At 39.0% G+C, this 27,180-nt stretch overlaps 2 protein-coding genes and 1 non-coding gene across 6 annotated transcripts in view; all 3 read right to left on the reverse strand.

Annotated features, from left to right (window-relative positions):
• Positions 1 to 274: 274 nt before the first annotated feature.
• On the reverse strand, positions 275 to 356 carry Trnas-cga (transfer RNA serine (anticodon CGA)). Its single transcript has one exon. It is a non-coding gene; the product is annotated as a tRNA-Ser (tRNA).
• A 1,583-nt stretch (positions 357 to 1,939) lies between these two features.
• On the reverse strand, positions 1,940 to 15,798 carry LOC129771194 (kin of IRRE-like protein 1). Of its 2 annotated transcripts, XM_055774607.1 has the most exons (5): positions 15,583 to 15,798; positions 15,427 to 15,467; positions 2,784 to 2,850; positions 2,372 to 2,725; positions 1,940 to 2,302 (listed from the first exon to the last, which is right to left on the reverse strand). In XM_055774607.1, exons 3-5 carry the CDS (start codon positions 2,842 to 2,844, stop codon positions 2,262 to 2,264), a joined length of 456 nt encoding a protein of 151 aa, XP_055630582.1. In that variant the 5' UTR covers positions 2,845 to 2,850; positions 15,427 to 15,467; positions 15,583 to 15,798; the 3' UTR covers positions 1,940 to 2,261. The 2 variants fall into 2 exon arrangements, with proteins under 2 accessions (XP_055630582.1, XP_055630581.1); XM_055774606.1 differs by lacking the exon at positions 15,427 to 15,467 and having other exon boundaries at positions 15,583 to 15,795.
• Positions 15,799 to 15,893: 95 nt separating this feature from the next.
• The window catches only part of LOC129771193 (glucose-6-phosphate 1-dehydrogenase), a 42,601-nt gene continuing 31,314 nt past the window's right edge, over positions 15,894 to 27,180 (reverse strand). For all 3 annotated transcript variants that reach the window (XM_055774604.1, XM_055774602.1, XM_055774605.1), the window contains exons 2-4: positions 22,489 to 22,667; positions 22,017 to 22,163; positions 15,894 to 17,447 (exon numbers count right to left, since the gene is read on the reverse strand). In XM_055774604.1, the coding sequence (XP_055630579.1) occupies positions 16,170 to 17,447; positions 22,017 to 22,163; positions 22,489 to 22,554 (1,491 nt within the window). In that variant the 5' untranslated portion in view covers positions 22,555 to 22,667 and the 3' untranslated portion in view covers positions 15,894 to 16,169. The remainder of the gene's footprint in view (positions 17,448 to 22,016; positions 22,164 to 22,488; positions 22,668 to 27,180) is intronic.

A 27,180-nucleotide genomic window follows, 5' to 3' on the forward strand; every position in this document is an offset into this window, starting at 1 on the left:
TTTGGCACAGTAATTCAATCCCTAGCTCAAACCATCTATAAATGTGAAGCAGAGGCTAAGGAATCTTGAATAATAAATTGCATTATCATTATTAATGCTCTGGAATTTGAGACAAACTCGGAAAAAAGCATTCAGGGCACTCACTACTTCTCTGTTTTCAATGTAAACACATATCAACTACGACCGAATTCATACACTAAACAAAATGACAGGTTCAAGGTAAGAGGAGAGAGCTCTCGATAGCTGTGACTAAACCAACGAGCGAAAAAACGAACGCAGCCGGTAGGACTTGAACCTACGCTCCCAGAGGGAATCTGATTTCGAGTCAGACGCCTTAACCACTCGGCCACGACTGCTGGATGGGTTCCTCATAGTAATGATTAAATCACAATCTCAATACCAGCGATCATTGTGTATTATATTTCTATTGTTCACACTTATTCCAGTGAAGTCGGTGTAATCCGCTTGGTCTTGGTGTCTTGGAATAAGTACATAGTTACTTGGTTCCTCAAATAAGTAAACAATGAGTGAGCAGTTATTATATTTTTCGAAATAAAAGTTCAAAATAATGATTGATTTGCTCATCAACATTCCTTAACATTTGAAAATTATTATTACAGTATAATATATTTTGTTACACTTTATAAGTCTTTCCGGGCATTATTTCTATTACAGGTCGGACTCGATTATACATTATTCGATTATACATTCTGTCAAATATATACCGGGAATTTGTAACTCTCTTGCTGATCATTTTTAAATTTTTAAAGATGATGCTACTGTCAGTGGTGATAAAGTCAATTCTAAGCGCTAAGATCTCCATTTAGTTTATTTACAGCGCCATTAAAAACAAGTTCATTTTCGGCAATTTTTGATATGTATAATTCTATTAGTAATATTGTGTGAAATTAGATATTAGATGTTGTGTGGCAACAAAATTTCTTGTTCCGAAACGTTGAAAATGTTGCAGAATACATTTGGTGACTCAACTATATGGATAAAATTAATAATAACAATATTAACTTTTAAGTGTTTTACTTACCAAATGTTACTTGAATCCACTAAATCAAGTGTTTCAGAACTGTATGCTGTATTAAATTTTCTCATCATCCAAATGGAAACAACGGTATAGTCCTAGTTATCTAGCGAACTTTTTGAAGTAGACCTAGTTTAAAGCAAACAGAGCCCGAAACAAAACAAAAAGACATTTTCCACGAGGCGATCGTGTTCTCTAAAGACGTAATCCTACGAAAAAAAAAATCAATAACTCTGTCCTATCTTTTTAAGCAATCATGAATGTCCAAACCCTTATTTTATTTTCGTGCGCGATTTCCTTTATCTCTGCTGTGATCATAAAACCGCGTATTCCATGACCTTGAAAATACAAGATGGCGGCCGCTACAAAACATACTTCCTGAAAACCCAATCAATATGGGTATCAAAAGAAAGAACTTAACTAGTGGAACACATAAGATCATAAATATCCAAAGCCAAGATAGCCGCAGTCACAAAATGGCCAACAGTTTGCAGTGGACAGTCTCTTTTATACTTATGTGGGACAGTTCATTTTCACACGCTTCTTTTGAAGTGAATTTTCAACCAGCAATGAAAACACGTTCTCAATGAAAATTATAGCCACCATGCTATTAGAAACAACATACGGAGATGAAGTTGTCCAATATAGGTTTGAGGAAAAAAACAAGACAGAGTTTCGCACAACAGTGATTCAGTACATTTTCATCCAATTAAAAAATAATTATTTTAACCCAGGGTGCGCTACATGGATTATTGAGCCCACAGAATAATATAGACAATTTCGCCGCGTAATCAACATTCACAATGGCTCCTTTAGAAAAATTAAACCATGAACAATATTGGACATGAATCGTCAGCAAAATGCAACAATATTATATGAATTATTCCCATTTTTGGTTTATTCCACTCATTTGTTTTTTTGTCCACTCACTCCTGTCAACAGGCTTTTCACCGGCGTAATAATTATCACCTCCCAGCTATCGAAATACTCAATTTAATTTATTTACGAATACATTGTTTTCTTATGAATTAATGATATGTTATGCTACACCAGGCTGTATCGATATAATTATTTACTCAATTCATTAATGCCACCGAGTGCTCGTGCTCTGCTGGGGCGGAACAAGAGATTATGTTGGATGGACTTGTCAAAGAACCTGGGACCTGGCCGGATATTATTTGACTGAGCAGTTGCGAACGGCAAATCGATGGTTTTTTTCTGTTTCTCAGTTGCGATGATACATACCGCGGCGATTTTTCATTGATCCTACCAAAAAAGAAAAATAGTTTATTATCCCGATGAAAATCTATTTTTGCGAAAATGTTTTCGATATACCTAGAACAGTCAGCTTGGCTCCCGCTCGAATCGGACGGTTGTTTTTTGCCGGTCCTACCTGGCACTGGTAGTTGGCAGCATCCTCATAGGATGCATTCGTGATCCTCAGGTTGTAAATGCCACTGCTATGGTTTTGATTGAGGGAGAAGCGTGGGAAACCTTCGATTTCGTTATTGAAGCCCAGTACAAAGCCGTCCTTTGCCCATTGGACCATGCCGGCGCGATGATCGACTTCACAGTGCATCACCACCTCCTCTCCAATGTGAGCCTCCACGTCGTTGGGACTTATGCGAAATGCCTGCTGGAGAACTTCCGCTTCGACGGTGCCGTGGTTTAGAGTGGTGCTGGCAAGAACTGAAATGAACGAGATTAATCGAGCAATAATTTTTCAATTTTCAATTGAATGACTCACCCAATAGTATTCCCAGTAAATTCTGCATTCTGACAATCAAACGACCCAGTTTAGGGGACATGTTTCACTGGAAATACACCAAAAAAATAAATTCATTAGATGTGTTGAGATTTTCTGTATCGATTTTTTCCTTTATTTTATTAGGCTCAAGTGGATAAAGAGCCACCATCAATCAATACATGTTCAAATTATTTTAATATATTATAACTACATAATCACTAACTTAAGTCTAACTAGCTAAAACTACAAAGCAACTACAGTGCAATATAAAAAATATATAATTTATTCTTTCGTTGTCTCATCGGTATTATCCTTGTATGGAACAGTGCCTGTGGTGGGTCGTAACAACTACATCGCCAATTGATGTAGCAACGGTATCCTTTGGCAGTGAGTGCCTACTTGTTATGTTAATAGCTCCTGTAATGATCTTATGTCAACGGGACTGTATCGAATTTCTCGAATGTCGATTTTCAACTGTTAAGAATCCGATTCACTCTCCAATTTTATCTAAAAAAGACGAAAATGCAAGTCAGACTGAAATTGAGCATGATGTTTATGTTCTCGATACTATAACATCGAATTACGTGCAGAGTCGACTCCGTTCAGTTATTTTTTATGTTAAAAATGCACCTCGCACTGGTAATTCCCGTCATTGGGAATGTTAATAATATCACAGAAATGATTGCTGTTCACCAGAATGTTAACAGTCGCCTAAGAGCTGAAGAACGACCATAAAACAGTTGTGCATGCAGATCCGTTCTGATGGCATAGAATGAACGAGAAGGGACAAAACATTTCAAATAACAACATCAATCAAGGTACAAAGCATCTTACCGATGTTCACTAACCTCACTTGCTCAATGTCTTTTTCGGATGAATTGAAGCTGAGAGTTGATCGAAGGGTAATGTCTAAAATCTCCATCGAAACGCATCTTATAACAAAACTCAGAACATCCTCGCGTAAACTATATTTGCTTTACATCGGATAATTTCGGACGGCATTATCTTATTCAACACGGATGTTTTCAATTGCATTTGGATTGGAATAGAAGATGCTGTCAATAGTTATTACAATTGGGTTCTCAACAACGTTGGCCCGCTCGACACACGCTACAAAGACGGAAAATGTGCAGAACTCTTCTCTCTGATGCTACCTCTTGCTCCACTCAACGGTGGAATGTTGTAGAAAATATTTGGAAACAGATTCTCCCATACTTTGATGGATGAACGCCAATCGGTTGTGGAAACAGCGATTAAAATTTGCTGTTTCCACAACAAATTGGCGTTGGTAACATAGCTTAAATAAAACTGCATTTTTTCAAAAATCGAGCCGATGGCAATGTTTTTCCATCAATTGTACACAATTTGTACAGATCAGATTTTCGTAATGTACGCGTATGCTGATTATACATGCAATTTTGCGAAAAGTCTCGTACTGAAAATTTCTCCCTCTGGCGCTTGCGTCACTTTGCGAGATTACGGCAGTATAGGAGGCTGGTAAAGCCTGTTTCAGTTAGAATTTGGTCGCATAAAGTAGGATATTTCTCAGCATGGAAGTAATGTTCAAAAAGGGGAACGATGTCATATTGTAGGTATTTTAATGAACTTTAAAGGAAAAATACATGAAAATTATTCGTCAGTTGTTCGGATGAAATTTCCAGCTTTTCGTTTGATACCACCCATCATTTTCAGCACAGTACAGCTGGTAACCCTATTTGCTATCTTGTTTCACCACTTCTCCATTTGAGCACATGACATGTGCCGGGTTATGGAGAAAGAAGAAAATGCCAGCGTTCGGAGCCGTGTCAGCGACAGGGCGAGAAGGAAGGGAGCGCAACAATGGGTTGACACGTTGTCTACTGAACAGGAAGAAGCAGCAGCACAGACGAAACCGATCGTTTCCGATCCAGCTGAAGCAAAAGGTGTGATCCCGAAGCAGACAATCTTGAAGCTAGTACTACCGAAAACGTCAATACAGCTTTTACCTATCAATCAACGGAATACAACGCCCAAACTGAGTCCAAACAAGCAGGAAGCTACACTCTGTCCAACTTCTATAAGACCAGATGATGATCTGGCTGCATCGTGCCATTGTAAACAAACAATGCTTCAACTTATATGCTAGTGCAGTGGTGGCCATCCTGCAGAGCGCGGGCCGCATGCAACCCTCCGACGTTGTTTATGCGGCCCACGGCCTGATTTGAAAAAAATCATATGAGCGAAATTATGAATATAGTTGAATACGTTGTCAGTTTATACGTTTATACGTTGTCAGTTACTCGCTGGCGAGTAAACGTCAATTATCCGAACAATTACGAATGTATCCATACCATGAAATTTGACATTCGATTTGTGTAAGTCCAGTCGATTTATTTTTTTTCGCAAATACTGGTGATTCAAAGCCCATGAAATAATTCTCCAATTTTCTCTATCCCATTCAGTTCCGATGCAGAAAACATGCAGATGGATCTCATTGAAACGCAGTGTGATTTAGAGTTGCGTGCCAAATTTCAAAACCATGATGTCTTGGATTCCTACTCCAGATATGTTCCAGAAGCGCGATTTCCAGAACTAATAAAACATGCTCATTTTATTACTTCTTTGAATTAATATCAAAGTCAAGGAACAAAATCACTGAAAGTCGTTTGGAAGACACGCTTCACATCGCTATAGGTGGGACCAGAATGCCGCGCTATGCGTCGCGTTGCGACGATTGTGCTTTGACACTTCATTTTAAATATGTGTGTTTCCATTTAAGCCAGCGCTACACGATGCTACGAACACTATCGAATGCTGGACGCTCGATGATTCGACGCATCGTGTAGTCGACTGACGAGCTACGAACCTCCAATGTCGAGTGTCGAATATTCGCGTTGGAAGGTAATCCGTTCGTTGTGGATTACCTTCCAACGCGAGTGACACGAGTCAAAGGATTTTTGTCGTTCGTTGATTCGACACTCGATGACATTCGATACACCGCTACACGATTCGTCCGAATCTATCTTTGACAGATTGGTTTGTTTACAAGTTTTAGGTGGAGGAACTGTAAAATTGATTCTCAAAGTTCAAAATATTCGGCGAAATATTGCATTCTAATAATGTTGATTTGAAGCATTTTTAATTTACAGCCCGATATCAGTACAATTGCTACGGCAGCAATTTGAATACTCGCATCGTCATTCAGTTTCCTAACGTTTTTGATGGTAAATAAAAACAATAAACATTCGATCCAAATACTCGCCGATTGTTTGGGCCGATTGCTTTGAATCGAACATTCACTTCACCGTGTAGCAGCACATTACTCACAACATTTGACGATTCATCGAGTCAAATGTTTGAGTCCAACATTCAAATGATACGTTGGACGAATCGTGTACGCCCGCATTAGTCGAACACAATAATGCGTTGCGTCATTAGCATCGTTGTTCTAAACGCTAACATTTGTTCTAAACTGCTTGCGCCGAATTCGCGATGATAGATGCATGGTATCGACGTCTGGTGACAACTTAAAATTAGGGCCATAATTTGGATCCCAAACTCATTAGTGTAATCTCTATCAGATTAGAAGACACGAAGCCGATTTTTATATTCTGAAATTCGAATGAAAATTTTCACATCATGTTATTTGATTACTTGAGACACGTGTTTCTGACTTTCATTCAACCATATGGCTAAACAATTCCAACATTGTTGCTGAATTTTTTCATCATAATATAGAGTTGTCTTCATAAACAATTTTCGTATGAGACTTTTTCATCACCTGCAAACAAAAATGTTTTTCATTTAAATAGAATACTAGTTTGATATAGAAAAGCTAATTTTCATTCAGAATTTTAATTTTGAAAACGTGTTCATTCCGACTGAAAATCAGCTATTTTTTCACTCTCCCCTAAACTAGTAATCGAAGCTCAATGCCACCAGCGCGGATACATCAATGTATTGTTTTTAAAAACATTCAACTGATCCGTGGACACAACAAGAATAAGATTTTTATACGAACTTTATTTTGTTTTTGTTTACATGAAAAGTGGTAACGCGAATGCTAGATTGTGACTGCAAATCAACAGACTGCGTCGGGCGAATGTTTTAGTACAAAACGCAAGCAATGACTGCTGATGAGAAGCAACGCACAACGCGGCATTTTGTTTCCACCTTATCTCTCACATTCAAGCTGATTTAGATAAAATGGCTCAAGAAAAGTAGTTCGAATGAAATCGAAACCGTGTTGAACTTCTCTCTCACCAAGTTCCATGGTCCCATCGATACTTGCTCTGTTTCCTAGCAACGACAAAGTTCGGTCTGTACGTGAAGCATGTGGCAACTGTCACGTTATTTAAATGCGGGAAACCGGCAAAACAGATCTACGAGCTGCTCAAACCGTCCGAAGTCTGAGGTCGGTAGGCTGTACAATGTTATCTACGTTTTCATGAACGCGTTCAACGCAATCCTCTTCGGAAACAAAAGTGTCTATCAGTCGAAATTGATTGGTGCGTACATCGATGTGTGAGTCATTTATTGCCGGCCAGATTGAAACGAATATGTTTGGAACGATGCAAAAAATTCCTGGAATGCCAGACTTCATCTCCTCAAATTACGTGCCTGTGGATGTTCTCATTGGGATTACCAATCGTTAAAGAATTCTATCGAGAAGCTGCAGCGATTGACGATTGGCCTTAGTGTTTTCGACTCTGCGTGAAGAAGCGAATAAATTTGCCAAAAATATTAATTCTGGATACTTTTATACCTTCAATAAAAAGGTTTTGTATTTTTCAAGTGTCAAGTTTCTATAAGACCAGTTACATTTTTCCGTTGTTTTAGTTGTTTTGATCAATAAATATGGAAATTGCCAAAGGGAAAAGTGCTCACGGAGAGAAAAGAAAGATAAATCGATGTATTTCACCAAGAAAATGTTGGTATCAGAGAAATTTCTCGTCGGATTGGAAGATTCCATCAAGTATTGATCAATTATTTGACCAATTCTCAAGGACACGGTAAGAAGGAGAGAGTTCCACGTAAATCGAAGCTCTCTGACCGGAATAAGCGGGAAATAGCTAGAACAGCTTCGAGAACCTCAAAATCGCTTATGCAAATGAAGCAATATTTCAATTTAAATGTTACTCGGGTGACAATTCGTCAAGTTTTGGTAAAACATCCTCACATAAGAGGGTTTATACGGTTAAAGCACCTCATCTTACACTATCTCACATCAGAAGACGTCTGAGTTTTGCCAAAGCTCACCTGAACCGACGGTGGGATATGGTATGTTGTGACAAAGAATGTTTGCAAAAGAATGCATTTGCTATATACCATAATGAAAAGTTCTTCAATGTATAGGTAATCTTCACTGACGAAGACGAGTTCAATTAGGATGGTTCTGATGGTTTCAACGGGTACTGGCGTGATTTACGAAAGAAGGAACAGTATTTTTAACCAGGAATTTAGCTGGAAGCTCGTGCATGGTTTGGGCGGGATTCTGGGCAACCGGAAAGCTCAAGATAGCTTTCACATCATTCAAGGATCACATATATGTTCTGGAATCCTCTCTCCTACCGTTTTTGCGTGGATATCGTCACAAAAAATTCACATGTCATATCATATTCATATCAGCAAGGAAACTAAGCAATGAATTAAGGACCAAAAACTTAATGTTTTGGAATGGTCGGCTCGCTCTCTAGACTTGAATCCTATTGAAAATCTCTGGGGGATCCTTGCACGCAGAAACGGTACTCCACGATTGAAGAGCTCAAGGTCGCAATTTCAGAAACATGGGAACAATATCGAGAAAATCGTTCAGCAGCATTTGGTAAATAGTATTCCAACGCGAATTTTCCAGGTTTTTAGCCGAAATGGCAAGGTTGCCAATTATTGACATGTAAATCAGCCGATCGTTTTGAATTTTCCATTGATAATTCTTATGAATTTTGAAATGGTCTTATAGAAACTGGACAGCTGAAGTTATCATATTTAAGCACAATATATAAACAAACAACTCTTTTGAACGAAGTTGACGTTAAATATACTTTATTCTAAGCATTCAACAATGTATGAATGTATCTTGTTGAAATTGTTTGTGTTGCAACGAAATAGAATCAGGGTGATCTTATAGAACCCGTTTGAAACACCTGAAGTGTTCCTGATGAATGCATGGAATTTGCAATGCAATGGAATTTGCCGAAGTGAATCCCCGAGCTGCAAAATGTATTGTGAAGAATCATTACGTCGAGGATTTTAAAGAGTTTCGAAAGCATCGAAGAAGCAGCTGGAATGACTCAAGAGGTAGAGGTACACACACTACAAGCGGACACTACAGGACATAACACTTATAGGGCTCGATACAGCCCGTCTACGGGACGATGTCCTTTTACCCGATGTTGTCCTTTTTACGTTTGTAAGAACTATTATACAGCAATTCTTACGTCAACACAATATCAAAAAATGAGGTACGATTAATAAATAGCAGAGGTGGATTCAATCAATAATTTCCAGTCGAACAGTGCCGTAGTGCTCATCGGGCTCGGTGTGAAGGAGGATTCGGAAGTGCACTGCTTGGATATGCAGCGTCCGGACAAAGGTGAACTAGTGTTGGGGCTACGCTGGCGTCCTAAGGGAGGTCTTCTGGGGTTTTCTACATTGATGCAGTCGGAAATTCAAAAGCTGATAGCTACAGGAACTACACCTACCAAAAGGCAGGTTCTAAAGAGTTTGATGAGTCTGTTCGACACCATTGGCTTACTACCCACTTTTACGGTGCAGGGAAAGGTCCTTCTGCAGGCGATTTGGAGATCCGATATCCAGTGGGATCAACAGATAAATGATGCGTGTCACGTGCGGTAGCGAGAGTGGTGCTGTTAGATGATGTTCAACGTCTCCAAATCCCTCGTGGTTACTTCTTGGTAGCAACTGCTAAACACTATCAATACGTTCAACTACATGTATCAGTCGATGCGAGTGAAGAAGCGTACGCTGCAGTACCTTATATTCGGGTCGTAGATCAGCAGGGGGAAGTGGAATGTTGTTTAATGAAAATTAACAGAACGATGGAGGAAACATTCACCAACACAAACACGAAATAGGTATTCATCCCACCGAGCGCTCCGCACATAAAAGGCTCATGGGAACGGATGGTCGGCTCTGTCTAATCCGCAACAGCTAACAGAGGACCGAGATTGGACGACAAAGCCCTTTTCCCTTTGGCGATAGAAGCAGAAGGAATTGTAAATTCAAAGCCGTTGACCTTCCTCTGGATTTCGAGGAGGCGGAGGCCCTGACTCCCAATCATTTCCTCCTGGGCAGTTCAAGTGGCGAACGGCAACCGGCAGTGAAATCAATTGTAGATTGTTGCAAACTGGACACAGTGCCACAGAGTCCGCAGTGCCTGTAAAGTCGGAAACAGCGAAGATTACGAGAACTAGTGACAGTGGCAGTTGTTCCACACGTCATTCCGTAATGCTCCGTAATGTTTTTTCAACAATTAAATTATTTAGCTATTACTTAAATCTGAAATTGTTCTAACAAAACTTTATTTCAAGACCGAAATTGCAAGTTGAATTTAATTAATTTATAATAACCCAATTACAACGAAAAATAAACTTTTCGCAGCTTTAAGCTTGCCACGTTCAATCATAACCTGTGCCTGCTGAATAGAAGCGGTCGAACCGAAAAAAGAAACTTCTCGGCCGGGCTTACCCCCAGTTCCCCTACATCCATACCTCGCTATACCGCCACTTTTTATACGACATTTCGTTATAACGGCCGTCTTAAATTAAGGCACGTTTTCGATGGAAGAAGTAGCCTTTCGATTTACATTGCAAAACCCGAAAAATTTGCGCCTGGTCATAAGATGCCTAAAAAACAATTAACTTTGCTTCTTGGTTTGAATGTCGCGGGCAATTTTAAGCTTAAACTACTTTTAATATATTTATCCGAAAATCCAAGGCTTTTTGAAGGACTTAATAAAAATCGATCACCCGTCATATGGAGATCCAACAAGAAAGCTACTTTTGAGGATTGTTTCAAAAATCACTTTTGTACAGAAGTGAAAAAAAAATGACGAGACAATAACGTAAACAATAAGACTTTGCTAATTTTGAATAATGCATCAGGGCATCCTTCTAATTTATCCGAACTATCTGAAGATGCACTTTCCGAAAAATACAACAACTCTGATCTAACCAATTAATAATAAAAATTTTACCAGAGTACGTAAAAAATTCCGATGCAGAAGGTAATTTCCTTCCTGAAATTAGGCAGAACATTTTGGAGCTGGCACATGATCTCGGCTTTGAAGGTTTGAAAGAACTTCGTCCTGTCGTTGAATGTTGCGCTAAAGTTTCTCTAGGAATTAATTTAACCATTTACTGTTCTGAATCACTGAAGAACGAAATAGACATGGAAGCAAGGCAAACAACGTTGAACTTTTTTTGACGTAGGACTACGTCTAACCGGAAGATATAGGGGGTGAAATGGAAATCTAGGCACTGAACAAGTAGGAAAAAATGCAAGATTTGGAACGCTTATAACTCGAGCATTTCTCAATAGCTCGCAAAGGTTTTTGCATCAATTGATAGGAAATATATCTACGCATCTATCATAACGAATAACATTTCATTTTTCTTGAGATAAATAATTGAATAATTGGGAAATATCAAGCATTGTCAAAATGCCCTATGTGCCCATTTTTGATTGGTCCATTTTGTGCTCCTCAAATCGTACCGACCAAAACGGGCAACCAGAGCAGCAGCGAAATAGAATGAAGCACCATTGGAAAGGAAAAAGAAAAAAAAGAACGAAACATTGGTCGCTGTCTCACACATGCGTAATTCTCGAGCCAGCCAGTAAGCTTAAAAATCCCCGCTCCACTGCCGTAACGATCATTCTCATTCAAACCGTACACCACATCGGTTCGCATCACAACACATCAACAAACCAACCCAAGCAGCCATGTCTGGACATGGTAAAGGAGGAAAAGTGAAGGGAAAGGCAAAATCCCGCTCGAACCGTGTTGATCTTGAGTTCCCCGCAAGGGTAGCTAGGCCGAGCGCGTTAGTACCAGTGTACCAGTCCACTTAGCCAGCGTTATATAGTTTCGGCCGCCGAAGTGATCGAGTTAGCTGGCAAAGCTGCTCGCGACGATAAGAAAACCCGCATTCGGAACAGAACACATTCGGTTCGGTGGACATCAAGACAACAGGCAGTTGCAGCGAGTGGCGAGTGGCGAGTGGCAAACGCAATCGCAAAACTGCATCAGGTGGCAGAAGAAAAAAGTTTGTTCTTTATACAAACTGCTTTGGTGGCAAATCCAGAACAAGGCGGCATCGAGGGCGTTCGAAATGGTTTTTTTTCAAAACCACGAGTACTAAGTTTTCTAAATTGGAACCATTCCATAAAACAAGGCGCTTTTCAGGGCCATTAAACCTTCCAAAAAAGAGTTTAGGAAATACAGTTCAATGCTTTCTAAAACATTATCCAAAATAATAATAAAACACAAATTGATTTTTTCATAATTTGTTTGCCAGAATCTGATGAGTATGAGAATTTGGCAGTTGTTCTGAGCTTATTGATAGTTGGGGACTTTCCTGATTATTCAATTTTCACCAATTCTTAAATTGTTTCCAGATTGAAAGTACAGTAATTTACAATTAGTTCGACATTTAGCTAATTGGACGGACATGTAATGCGACTTATTTAGTTGGACATTTTTGTAAACATAGAGATCCAAATTATAACCCCACATTTAAAGGCGTCACTGTACCACTGTCATCGCATATGTTCAATTACAGATTAAAATCGCCTCCAATGCGACACTGAGTGGCGCTTCGGCACGTCGCATTGAATGTAATTTACTGTACAATATGTCACAAAGCTGGATGGGAAGAAATTTTTCAACTGTGAAAGCTGTGGCGAGTGGCAAACGCAATAGCTAAACAGGAAGGTTTAACCGAACAAGATGGGAATATCGAGTGATAACAAAAACACAACAACAAAGGTTCTTTTCAGAACCATCAACATATTCATAAAGAGTAAACAGTAAACTAATCCATTTTTCAGGCAGATAGGTAGGTATTCACGTAGGAGAAGAAAATAAAACAATATATTTAAAATATATATTTAATAAAAGCTGTCCCCTTTGTATAGTCCTACGTCACTCCGGTTGTGTCCCCGACATTACCCACCCGTCTTTTTAAGCTCCAGGCCCATTCTTACCAGTGAAAAATGATGACGACAGTGATCTGCAGATTACTATTTCTTCATCGTCTTAAGGTGAAGGTGGAAGGAAGCCAGTGTTGTAGTATAAGTAAAACCACGTGTATTCGTAGGGTAATAGAGTTTGTGAGAGAAAGCAACCGGTTTGTTTTGATTTTGGAACGTAAATAGATCAATTCACTCATCAAACTGTGTGGCGCTTCACTGACACGAATCTTAGATACAATTGAAAAAAAATAACAATTCAATACTGAAGCCAAATGTATGAACAATGTGTTCCGACGAACAATTGCAAATAAAAAAATATATATATGAAAGGTGTATTTGCATATGAAGAAAAATTGTGATCATACGCTAGCGGAACATGAGCAAATTTATAACACGTGCGAATTGGGGCTCTTTTGGTATCAACAAGATCTTCCGTACAGTAGCTCGATGTTAATAATTCCTTAATATTTTCCTTCGTTGATCTATTTTTTCACATATTCACGTTGGAATGCTTAAACCACTTCTCTTCGTTGGCCGAAGCATTTTGATTGAATGTAATACTTTACCGTTTACTATTTTGTGGCAGCAGAGACAGCCGTGGCAATGTTCCGAGCTCTGCAAAACAAATTTCTTAACCAATGTTAAAGTTGCTAAAACTTACATTATAAACCCATTAAACATAAAAATAATAATTGTATTGATATCAACACAATTTTATTTTATTGATTTTCATTACATGAAACGCTATGACTCCTGAATAACATTTTATTGATTGGTTTTTCGGCTGTTTCGATGATGTTGTCTGGCATCAGTGTTGAAAAAACAACGATGCTTTCACCAATACAAACAAAACCATTGCGGCAAATTGAAAAAGTTTATCTTTCAGAACACTAGCTCGAGTTTTCCGACGTTTTTCATTATACATTGCGACGGCAGATGAAAATTTAACATCTTGTGAGTAATCGATTAGAGTTTGGTTGATATTACTTGATAGGAAGTGTGCGAAAACGATCATTTTCTACACACTGGTGAGGGAGGGAGATGAAAGAAATGAGCGCCATTGTGGCAGCCATTTGTGGCTTCCTTCCACCTTCACCTTAAAATTGAATCCATTAAAAAAAAATGGGTATGTATTTATACACATATTTTATGTAACGTGAAGTTATTTCTTTTATGTACAAATATATGTACTTTTTATTTATGTATTTTTGATTTGAATGAAAGAAGAAGACAAAATGCATTTTCAATTATAAACCATGTTACAAATTTAACAAATTTGGAACTAATCCGATTGAATTTATATGAATTTATATTAGAATAGTTGATTCAATTTTATTCTGCATTCTAAATTTTATTATTCTATTTTACAATCTCCTGTCATTTTTTGCCAGCTTAAAAGTTCTATCCCCCCAGGACATGTTTGTTTTCTCGCATTTTTTTATGTTGGTCATAGAGTTGAAGCTTTTGCCATCGAAAAATTTTGCAAATTCGATGAATTGTGGATGAATTGTTAAGTATTTTTATTTATTTTTATGTTATTTGAATCGAGATATATTTGCTATAATTTCACCATTAAAATTGATTCTACTTTGAATCTGACGAGAAAACGGCATATGAAATCTTGTAATATTGACATTGAATTCAAAAAGTTTCTATTGAGTCATATTACACCCTGAAAACGTATTTCCTCAACAACAACTTTGCGGGTACTTATATCATACGAACAATCATACAAGGTGATGTTGTTCCTCAAACTTAATATCGTTCATATTTCTTAAATTCGTCAGATATTCTGGTTTTGTGAAATTATCTGGCACTGTTTGGAAAAACCTCGAAACATTTGTATATATTGGAAGTAATTCGGGATTTTCACTCTGGTAAAGCGATAAAGTAGATTCGCAATGATCATACAATTTGATCCAATGTCATCATTTTACATTTGCGAACCAAAGTGCTATTATTACAATTCTCGTTTCCAAACAGAAAAAACTTTGAAAGGGATCCCAATTTATTTTTTACGGATGATTTCATTCTGATAAAGTGAAAAGTATAAAAATCAGGTGAAATCAGGATCATTTCAGAAAAAAAACAGGCAAAGTTAAATGTTTGTCAGGATATCCGTACCCCGATATCCTGACAAACACTCAACTTTGCCTGATTTTCCCAAAAAATCTGGGAAATCCTGAAAAATCAGGAAGGTTGGCATCTCTGGTGATACATGCTATTTTCCGCAGGTGCTCGGTAGAAGTTTATTGATCAGCAAGCATAATGTGTGATTTCGAATCGTTTCAGATGTAGGTAAATCGTATCGCACGTCTACTCGCATTCTCTCTCTCTCCAGAAGAGTCGACGTTACATTACTATGTATGTGAATCGTACTTCAGTCGAGAGGATTTTCCCCAACATGATGTCCCGAATGGAAATTGAACCTGATTCTCGATGTACGATATACCTGATTAGGACTGAAACCGATCTGCCGCGGCCAAGGATGCTCTGTAAGTTAGGGATATTGGTTGCATTTCCAAATTCAACACTATTCTTTTCTTCCGAAAAGAACAATTATCGATGAATGCAAAAATTCAAACAAATATGAAAATACACTACTCACCGCTTTTTGTAATGTTTGGCCGCACGGGATCCTTAAAGTAAACACATCGGCACTCGCTTAACACCACTTCCACTGAATTTCACAACGGAACCTAACAGAACCAATCCCATCGATTAACACCAACCATGAAAATCTTTCCAAACATTCCAAAAAATGACGACGAAACGAGTAAATAAACTGAGCCCGGTCCAGCAGTGTATGCTGTGATCAAATCTTCCCCCATTCCGGAAAGCGCACGCGCTCCGAATGTCATATGCTGTGTGGAAAATAATTCAATGAATTTGTCATCTCGAAAAAAAACAATGAACCGCTTATCAAAAACGTATGGGAATGTTTTAATTGACATGTTTTTTTTTCATAATATGTGTATAAAAAATAGTCTCCAAAACTGTAACGAATGTTGCACATGAAATCTCTTAATGAAATGTAATTTTCAGTTCCTTCACGTTCCTACAATTCCAACAGTATACATGGCTGGCATGTACGATGTCGAATGATTCGAATAAATAAATAAATTTTCCAGGAGAAAACAGTATACAAAAATGAGCAGAGGACACAATTCAACCCGTCAAGCAATGCGAGCTCGTTCACAGCTTGGGCTGCCATTTGTACGATCCGTAGTATTTAAAATTGTTCTCGTCGCACTTGCGGTCAGCTTCTTTCGGGCCACGTGAGCCATAAACATATTTGATCGGTTCCGGTCGCTCTCGCTCGATGTAATGCAACAGCGGAGTGAAGATCCTCCAGGCTTCACTGAGTTCATCAGAGCGAACGAAATGCATCTGTGATCCACAGAACACATCCAAAATGAGCCGTTCGTACGCATCCGGCAGCTTAACATCCTTGTACCGGTGGCCGTAGGTCAGATCCAGCTCCGTTTCCTCCATATCGAACGTGATTCCGGGTGATTTGGTCATCATTTTGACGTATAAGGCTTCTCCCGGCTGAACGCGAATGACCAACTCATTACGCTTGGGCTTGCCATCGAAAATATCTCCAGGCACATCCTGGTACTGGATGCGAACTTCGGCCTTCCTCTCGTTGAGTGCCTTTCCACACCTCAGAATGAACGGGACTCCGTCCCATCGTTCGTTGTTGATTTTAACTACGGCTAGCGCATAAGTAGGGGTAACCGAGTCCTTCGGAACGGTTGGGTCATCCAGGTAGCCCATACGAGAGTCCTGATCTTGCCCGTTCGGGTTGGCCACATATTGCCCCAAAACCACATCATCTTTCGTTAGTGGTTCCATACTTTTCAGAACCTTAACCTTTTCGTTACGAATATCATCCGGGTGACAGGTAGCGGGCTTCTCCATCGCCACCAGCGAAAGAATCTGCAACAGATGGTTCTGCATCACGTCTCTGATAATTCCAAAATCATCGAAATAACCTCCTCTTCCTTGCGTTCCAAATGGTTCCTTGAATGTGATCAGTACCGAGGCAACATTGTTTCGGTTCCACGTGGGGCTGAAAATTTGGTTACCGAACCGAATCGTCATCAAATTCTGAACCATCTCCTTGCCCAGGTAGTGATCGATTCGATACAACTGCTCCTCGGTGAACAGCTTGGACAGGTGATTGCTCAACGCATTCGAACTGTCCGCATCCCGTCCGAAGGGTTTCTCCACGATAACCCGATTCCAACCCTTCTGACCCATACAGGTGTTCCGGATGTGCACCGTCACAGTTTCGAACACCGACGGTGGCAGTGCCAGATAGAACAAACGGTTGGCCACCTTGCCAACCTCAAACTTGCACAGTTCCTGGTTGAGCAGTTCGAAATCTCGCCGCCCATCGTAGCTCCCGGCAACGTAATAATTTAGAGCCCAAAACTCTTCGAACTTTTCCTGCTGGTCGGACTCAACCTGGGAATGTAGGTTAGTTTACTAGCGATTCTTGAAAGATACAATCGAGGGGCTGTGCAATTCCAAATGAAATCGCACTAAAAATGCAGATTTTAAAAACTTGTATTTTTGATTCGAATGAAAGTTTGTATTCCGTTTAGGTTGGAGGAAATATGAGTCTTCCCCAGCATTTGTGAATTTTTTGACTCAAGTGTAACTTTTGAAAAGGCGTATCGGTTAGTAAGTAAGAAAAATCTTTGATAATTTATATCTCAAAAACTATGAGTCCTATCGAAATAGTGTCTCAGAAAGAGTTATAGAGTATTGATGTCCAAACGTGAAAAAATATACACTGAAAAAAAAATTGGTACTCTAAAATATATATTTTTTATTTCTTTTTTTATCTTCTCTATATATATATATATTGAAATCTCGTGTCACGATGTTCGTGGTCGAACTCCTCCGAAGCGGCTCGACCGATTTTCGTGAAATTATGCACAAAAAACATGGTAGGCATAAGAATAGGACGTAAACTATATATGATACCGCTAGGCTACCGATTACCGTATGTTTAATACCGTTTAGGGTGAACCTATGCAGAAAAAAAATCTAAATAATTTGTATTTCTATTTTTATCTCAAATTTGGCAAAAAAGTACATATAACCTCAAAGGTTCACACTCATCTCCTATTCTTAATCACGATTTTAGTATTTTGGTATAAATAATATACAAATAATCGACCCGTCTTTTGTTTTCGAATAGAACGAATTTATTTACGTTGTTAAATGACAGATGGCGCTAAATTCGTTTCATCGAACTTCCATCCACACATGCGCCAATAACCTCAATTCGGCTAAAGCCATGCGTGTTTCAGGCAAGCCGGAAGACTTTTTGAATAAACATAATGAATGATTCAAAATTCTTCATATCATGCATGCTCGGATTGCAAGGTGACAATCACGTTATTGTCATCAATCCAAATAAAATACCGACTTGAGAAGACGTGTACACCTTCAATGCATATGTTGTTTAAAACATTGCTGGAGTCATGGTAGGCGCCTGCACAGCGACGCGAGAAATTGTAATTCAGAGAAGAAACAATAATCTGGAGTTCATCGCTGACACACATCGCCTCCGATTTGACAACTTTTGGGTTCTTTCGGAGGGTCTACTTCATAATCGCCCAATATTTCTCTGTTGGGCGAAGCTCCGGCGCGTTGGGCGGGTTCATTTCCTTTGGCACGAAGGTGACCCCGTTGGCTTCGTACCACTCCAACACGTCCTTTGAATAGTGGCACGAAGCGAGATCCGGCCAGAAGATGGTCGGGCCCTCGTGCTGCTTCAATAGTGGTAGTAAGCGCTTCTGTAGGCACTCCTTAAGGTAAACCTGCCCGTTTACCGTGCCGGTCATCACGAAGGGGGCGCTCCGCTTTCCGCAAGAGCAGATCGCTTGCCACACCATGTACTTTTTGGCAAACTTGGATAGTTTCTGCTTGCAAATCTCCTCCGGAACACTGAATTTGTCCTCTGCGGAGAAGAACAACAGGCCCGGCAACTGACGAAAGTCCGCTTTGCCGTAGGTTTCGTCGTCCATTACCAGGCAATGCGGCTTCGTCAGCATTTCGGTGTACAGCTTCCGGGCTCGCGTCTTCCCCACCATGTTTTGCCTTTCGTCGCGGTTAGGAGCCTTCTGAACCTTGTATGTACGCAGGCCCTCCCGCTGCTTGGTCCGCTGGACGAATGAACTTGACAAATTCAGCTTATTGGCGACATCCCGGACCGAACTTCTCGGATCACGTCTAAACTGCTTAACTACGCGCTTGTGATCTTTTTCACTGACGGAGCATCCATTTTTGCCGTTCTTCACCTTCCGGTCGATGGTTAGGTTCTCGAAGTATCGTTTTAGTACTCTGCTGACCGTGGATTGGACGATTCCCAACATCTTACCGATGTCCCGATGTGACAACTCCGGATTCTCGAAATGAGTGCGCAGGATTAATTCACGACGCTCTTTTTCGTTCGACGACATTTTTCCAAATTTACGAAAAATTGACAGTGAAGCATGGCCAACGGGATCTATACACTCTTATCTGATTATAAGCGAAAGCTGAAGATATAATTCCTAAAAATTAAATTTGTGCAGCGTTTTTTCCGTGATGCAATTTGATGTGACACACCCTTTATATGTTGAGAAGTTACGTTGAAAAACATTTGAAGACATGTGGGTTAATAGAAAACGTAGCGATAATCTTTTTCAACGTAACTCCTAAACATATAGTTTTATCATAATGATATATTTGGAAAAAGTCATTGAAAATTATAAGCAAATTCATAAAGTTTCATGAACATGGCGATATAACACGACAAACTTATTAAAATATATATATATAAATTTCGTGTCACGGTGTTTGTTACTGAACTTCTCCAAAACGGGTCGACCGATTTTGATGAAATTATGCACAAAAAACTTGGTACGCATGAGAATAGGTTGTAAACGATACCGCTAGGATACCGATTACTACATATTTAATACCGATTAAGGTGGCCCTAGGCAATTCAAAAATCTGATTTTTTTTATCGTAAATTTGACTTTGAACAATTTATATCACCACAAATTGAAACCCCCATACCCTATTTTTAATCATGGTTTTAGTATTTTTTTATAAACAATACTCAAATAATTTTACCGACATTCGTTTTACAAACAGAACATATTCATTTATGTTGTTGAATGACAGATAGCGCTACGCCCACTACATCGAACTTCCATGCACACATTCACATATAACCTCACTTCATCTAAAGCCAGGCGTACCGCCGGCAAGCTAGAAGTATTTTTGAATGAGCACAACAAATTATTGAAATACTTCAAATTACACTTGCATAGTTTACAAAACGACAATCACACTACTGTCACCTGATAAAACACCTATTGGAGACCACGTCCGTAGATTCTATGCGCAAGCGTTTCTAGAATCGTAGAAGGCGACTACACAGTGACGCGAGAAATTGTGATTCGAAGAAAAAACAATAAATTGAAATTCATCGCATGTGAGTCCCAATGCACAATGCGCATGTTATGGAATACATTGCTGGAATCATGGAAAGCGACTGCACTGCAACGCGAGAAATTATGAATAATGTGGAATTCTTAAATGAAATAACAATCTAGAGTCGGCGATGAGACACACACCGTTCATAAGACACTATCAACAGAAGCGATTTAAGAAGTAATACATTCTCTTGACACTATCTTGAGCAACGCCGACACACCTTTTGCTATTGTCATGTCAAAACGCGATTCATTTTTACGGTATTACAGCATGTATTCGTGAAAATGATTATGGATTTTCAGGTTGAATAAGCCGCTTTTGAAACAAAAATCATATATTAAAATTAACTCTAACGTATGAAATATGTGTTCTATGTAAAAGGTTTATTCTTTTACATTCTCTGCAGATTCTCTTCTCGATAATGATTTCATATCCATATACATAAAAAAGATTCAACAAATCTGATGCTAAGCGCAAAACTCGAGGAAGGTATTGTCCAATTTAAGCCGTTTTTGTTTTTTTGTATTTGTCACCCGGCAAACTTCGTCCCGCCCAAAATTTGTTTTTTGTTATCAATACCTTCAAACATTCACGTTTTCTTACTAAGCGCAAGTTCATGAGTCCAATCGCAGAACTGTTCATTGATTGATCTTCTAATCGACCCAGTTGAATTTACCTTTTATTAAAAAAATCCTAGTACTTCTACCAAAACTCATCATTATAATATCAGATTATTCTCAGACACAATTCTCGTTCAAGATTTTTCAACCACTTGCAAATAAAATGTTTCTTCGTTACATGGAATAAAAATTTGATACAGAAAATATGATAGAATGAAGACAGATCCCTCCCCTCTTCTCTCCTTAAAGAGGGGGGAGGAGTGTTCGATCACCATAGAAACGTTCCGTGCCACCTAAAGATCTTCACATGCCAAATTTGGTATTTTCTTGATTAGTTTTCGAGTCATGCAGAAATTTGTCTTTCATTTGAATGGCAGCTCCACCTTAAGGCTGATTTAGACGATGCCAGTCAGCGCTCTAGTTGAAGTATCCAGTGGATAGAGAACAGACACTCTGTTCAAGTTAGAGGCCAATCACTTGTTCGATACTGGTAAAAGTAACTTGAACAGAGTGTCTGTTCTCTGTTCAATGGATGCTTCAACTAGAGCGCTGACTGGCATCGTCTAAATCAGCCTTTAGAGAGGGAGTAGAGTGTCTAACCACCGTAAAAACATTTATTGCAAATTAAAGTTTTTTTTTGTAAATGAAAAAAGTACAATTTTTTTTTCTCAGTGTATATTTTTTTCACGTTTGGACATCAATACTCTATAACTCTTTCTAAGACACTATTTCGGTAGGACTCATAGTTTTTGAGATACAAATTATCAAAGATTCCTCCTACTAAAATCGATACGCCCTTTTCAAAGGGTACTCATATTTCCTCCAACCCAAACCGGAATACAAACTTTCATTCGAATCAAAAATACTCATGTTTTGTCATTTGTCGGTTTCATTTGGAATTGCTCGGCTAACAAACCTTCATATATGGGCGGCATTTTTCCTTCAATTCATCCACAGACAGTTTGCTCCGGGCGTAGCCGAAGAATTTGGTAGCCGACGGTAGCAAATTGTCCCGGTACAGCCACCATAGCGTTGGATAGATCTTCTTTTTCGCCAAGTCACCCTGATGAAACGAAATAATATCAGTGAGAATTCAAGCAGTTACATTCGAATCTTGACTTCGAGAGCTACTGTTCGAGTCGAGTCATCGTGTCGATATTGACTTCTAAGGGTTGCGCAACGTCATTACGGTTCGTTTAAACACATGGACGATGAATTGAAACCGCACTTCGTTTGACGTCGAACCTCGAGAGCCTCCCGGCACGAGACTCGTGTATGTGTACGCAAAAAAACCAATGAATGTAAATTCAAGCTACTTTCAACAGTTTCTTCTCTAATTACCATCCCATTATCATCAATCGGGAAGGTGCACTTAGCAGCGTACTTACGGAAGCTCCGAATACGACAAACACGTGCGGAAAGTTGCCATCGAAATGGGTCCCCTCGCTGTCCATAGCGCTGGATTTTAGATTCCGCCGGATGATGGCCAGCGCTTCCTCACCTTCCAGTGTCTCCAGGTAGCCGTTGTTCGAGCTACCGTTACGATGGCCGTTGCCGTTTTTGGCTCCTGGTGAATGAAATATTTCAAAATTACGTTAGTGGAACTATGAAACAGTGCAGCGGAAGGCCGACTTGCTAGTCGGCCAAGAAATAAATCGAAACTGCAGGGTTCACCGTGCGCACCTCGGTACGATAGTGACCACGATAAAGTGGTGCGAAAAGTTCTCCAATTTACGCACACTTGCTTATCGTGGAGTGTACTGCAAAACACCGTTTCGTGTGTTGTGATAAACAAAGTACGAGTACACAAACATGAGCGTTCGATACACAATTGTGTGCGCGTGATGATGATCTGCGGCGGTTGGCTTTGAAGACGAAGAAATGACACAAGTGCGGACTTCGCTTGGGTTGAATAATATTTCGAAACTATTTTGCTTCCTATTCATTCGTCTCCAATTGCCCATTATCAAGTGACACTGTAGATTGGTATCATTATATCTTAGCTTTTCCAAACGTTGATATTTCCTTTCTGCTACTTTTCCCCATCTTTTCCACAGCAGCCGTACAATTCACGATGATAACATAGACGATGAATATGAGCTTACTCAAAAAATGACTCCCATTCTGACATCTCTATAAGAACGAACACGTTGCTCAGCCATCCCATATTTAATTTTCAATTTAAAGGGGCAATATCTGGAGAATACCGTTTGTCAGATGCAGCTCAATATTTATAATATTCTCACTTTCGTCATTTTGATTTTACCGTCATATTGCACACCACTGCTTACCACAAGAATACCTTTGATTCAGTGAATAAATAACACCAGAGGTAAAATAATCATTTTTGATTTCATGTTACGCCACAATAATTTGTTAATCTTTTCTGTGTTTTTTTTTCTTTGATCTAGAAGTTCATTTTGTTTTGTTATAACTGGTTCTGTACATTGTCGTAAATTGTGAGCTTTCTGTTGCTATAATAAATGTACACTAGGGAGCCGATGAATGTATGGGAAAAAATCAACCCTAAAATTTTAAAAAGTTACCCTATACAAAATGTTCACCACCTCGAAAAAAACACCATATGCCGAATTTCAGCTCAATCGGACTTAAGGGAGAGTGGCGCAAAGCGGTCAAAGTTTGCGTTTTTTGAAAATCGAAAAATCACCCAAGGGGGGGAGTAAAGGAAATCGGGGTTTTCGAATTTTTTTGATGCCATATGTCTTATTGCATGAAACGTCGAAATTTAGTGTCACATCGAAAAATTTTTTTTGTCAAAAATCGGCATTCTGAGTTTTTTTCGTAGTACGAAACGAAAAGTATGGTTTTGGGTGCCAATAAAAAAAAAGTTATATCGATTTTTCATTCGGAACTTGCTACGAATTGTTGATTTGCACGATAATATACCCTACACGAAATATTAGCTCATTCGGACTTTATTTACTGGTGTCAAAAACGTTAAAATTTGAGTTTTTTTGAAAAAGTTTTAAGTTTTAAGACATTTGGCATCCAATTTTTTTTTGGAACCTCGATTTTCGGTGATTTTTCGTTTTTAAAAAAAACTCAAATTTTAACGTTTGTGAGACCAGTAAATGAAGTCCGGATGAGCTAATATTTTGCATAGGGTATATTATCGTGCTATCTAACAACACTTGGATTGCCTCATTAAGCTTCCTGACAAAATCAATCTGGTTCTTCTATGATTTCCTTCCGTACAAATGCTGACAGGATCAGAACAAGCGGCAGTTACTGAGGATACTGCGATGTATTGCAACCAGTGGTTCGTTCATACGATCACTGAACTGGATGGCGAAATCAGATCCAGCCGGAAGGTTATTTTCTATAACTGGCGTTTACACCAAGAATCGGCTTCGACTGCATTCCAGGCGTATGTCAAGATTGGCTTTCGTGGAATCTTTGTTAGTTGATACCAATTGCTGAATTACTAACAATGTTTTTGACATAGGACTATGTCATTGATTTCTATATAGGGTGGTCACTCTACGAACAATTTATTAAGAGTTTTCAAACGCATATTACTCAAAATGGTTATTGCGACATATGACATATGTCCTATATCATTAGACAGTAAATTTATCCAGTATTTTTTTTTTTGCTTCAAACATGAACAGTGAATACAGTAAAAAAAAGTTAACAACTTAACGGTTTAAATGGGTATGTTTTCTTGCGATTGCACTGATCAATCGCTTTCCTCCCCGACGCAACGAGCAATATGTTTGTCTAGATTCGGGAGTTAGCTCATAATGTGAGTTGATGCGTGTAATGAGTTATTCTTCATTTACAGATAATAGCCATTTATCAGTTATTGTATTGTATGTTGCCCAATCAATTCGCGCTCAATTCACATTTTTATCGTGTAGGTCTTGCTACTAACAATTTATGCAATTCTGGTCCAGGATGCCATAATAGCGAGCATGTTGTTTGGTTATGTAAAAATGCAATTAATGAATTTAACTGGCTGCTGATTTAGAAGATCGATATACTCACGTATATCAGATCATGATAGCTTGAGTAGTCGCGATCTTACCGGGCTATAAAGTTATTACAAACAATGTTCCGGACAACGTGGTAATGAAGGAGATAATGCTATTTTTATCTATGATATATTTTTGTAGTCATAGATTGATTTGACTCAGGCTTATATCTATGTAGGCTATTTAGACTTGTGTTTAAAAATGATACATGATGAATCTTTGTCTTCATCTGCGTGATTGAATAAACAGAAGAAAAGGGTAGTAATGGCTTTAATGGTATTTTTGTGTATATTTTTAAACAGAATGTTGTACCGAATTCTACCACGTTAGATCATCTAACCCGTTTAAAGGATACAAGTACATACAGGAGACGGGTTTTCCAAGGCATCCGTTTGATGTATCAAAAGAGAAAAAAAACAGATTTTGAACAATAAAAAACTCAATTTAAATGCAATTACTACACACAATCACAGTCCTATGTCAAGATCCCATCCGTGCCCCTTGGCACGGCCATCAACTTTTTTCGATTTATTTATGTATTTAAATAATACCATAACGCCACAAGACGAATGCTCTCGAAGATGCTATCCTGAACTATATTTTTATGGGCTTCAAAACATAATGCCTTTGTTGTTTGAATAGATTATAAGATTGCTATTCCCTGTTAGAAAAGACGATACTCATATATAATAAGTAGATAAATTGAAAAAAAAATGATGTTCCAAAGATCGATCGTTTCATAAAAACCGCCCAATCCTACTGGGATGCATCGAGCGACATCGGAGTGACAACGAGAGTTCCAGAAAAATTAGACCATCAAGATAAAGGAGAGAGAGAGAGAGAGAGAGAGAGAATCTCATCTCATCATCAGCGAGGTGATTAACGGGCCCCAACGAGTGACATCCGGCGGAACCTCGGTACTAACCTCACGTTTCTTGAATAAAAAAATACATAGAATTAACCTCCTCTCAATACACTATCGATCTGTCCCAAAACCAGTGGGCATCTGAAGGGTGATTTCTAAGTTTCGTTCGAAAAATACGGATTTAAGATTCCTCCCGAGGTCTATGGCCGATCCTGAGAAAATAATTAATAAAAAAAGAGGTGAGCTAAGCTGGGCGGTTCATTTTGGAGGATAGATCAACGCTGGAAAAAAATGTAAACAATGTCCCAGTTGTCGTTCAGAAGAATTTCTGCAATTACGGCGATCATCTCGTGAAGAAAATAAATGAGTGAATGATTGAAAGAGACATTTCAGACAAACTTCGTGCGAAAGTAATAACAAAACCGCCGAATTCGTCGACGGAAACAGCAAAGTTGCGACATTGGAAACGACCGACGAACACCGGAAGACAGTCGTAGATATTCACAAATTGTCTTCGAGCTCAACAAACAGTTCCAGAGGCGAGTGTTTTCTATCTGTCAGGACCGCTCACTTTACTAAAGATAATGGAACATTTTTAGAAAAGATGCGTCGAGCTGGACAGCAAGAGGATGATCGAATACGGCAAGTGGAGGTGAATAACAATTCGGTTGAGTGTGCAGTTTCTGTTTTGACGTACGGCGAGAAGGACTATGGATTCTGACATTGGAGCCAATGTCATCACTTTGAAACCAGCGTTAGGACAACAAACCAAAGCGAGGAGAGAATCGATGGAAGAATAGAAGTGAAGGCAATCACTCAAATCAACGGAACGACCAGGTCGGTTCAGCAGACGCAATGCCACATTCCTATTGTCTCCTGAGAGAAAACGGATCGAAAAATCTAACGAATACTTCAACGGATTGAGCATCGGACCTGTAACAAGAGATACCCGATGGATTTCACAATTGGTAGTCAGACCTGGCGACCCTATGGAAGTGCGGCTAGGCGTAGATATGATAAACACCTATTGGGTTATCTTCCGACAATATTCTCCCTTGCCAGCCTTCGATACTATTAAACCCCATTAGGACAACTGTAAATAAGGGAGGAGAAACGATCTTATTCGCAATCGAGAAATCAATGAAGGCATCAATAAGGTCGTTATGTCGCAGGAACTATGCCAAGGAATTGAAATGCGTTGAAAAATTTGGTGGCTGAAT

Source organism: Toxorhynchites rutilus, chromosome 2 (genome assembly GCF_029784135.1).
Source record: "Toxorhynchites rutilus septentrionalis strain SRP chromosome 2, ASM2978413v1, whole genome shotgun sequence".
Classification (NCBI taxonomy): Eukaryota; Metazoa; Arthropoda; class Insecta; order Diptera; family Culicidae; genus Toxorhynchites; species Toxorhynchites rutilus.

Coding starts and splice junctions, on each gene's coding strand:
- LOC129771194 (XM_055774607.1), bottom strand. CDS start 2,844: ATGTCCCCTAAACTGGGTCGTTTGATTGTCAGAATGCAGAATTTACTG. Junction 2,726..2,783: donor TTTACTGGGAATACTATTGG/GTGAGTCATTCA, acceptor CGTTCATTTCAG/TTCTTGCCAGCACCACTCTA. Junction 2,303..2,371: donor AGCCAAGCTGACTGTTCTAG/GTATATCGAAAA, acceptor CTTTTTTGGTAG/GATCAATGAAAAATCGCCGC.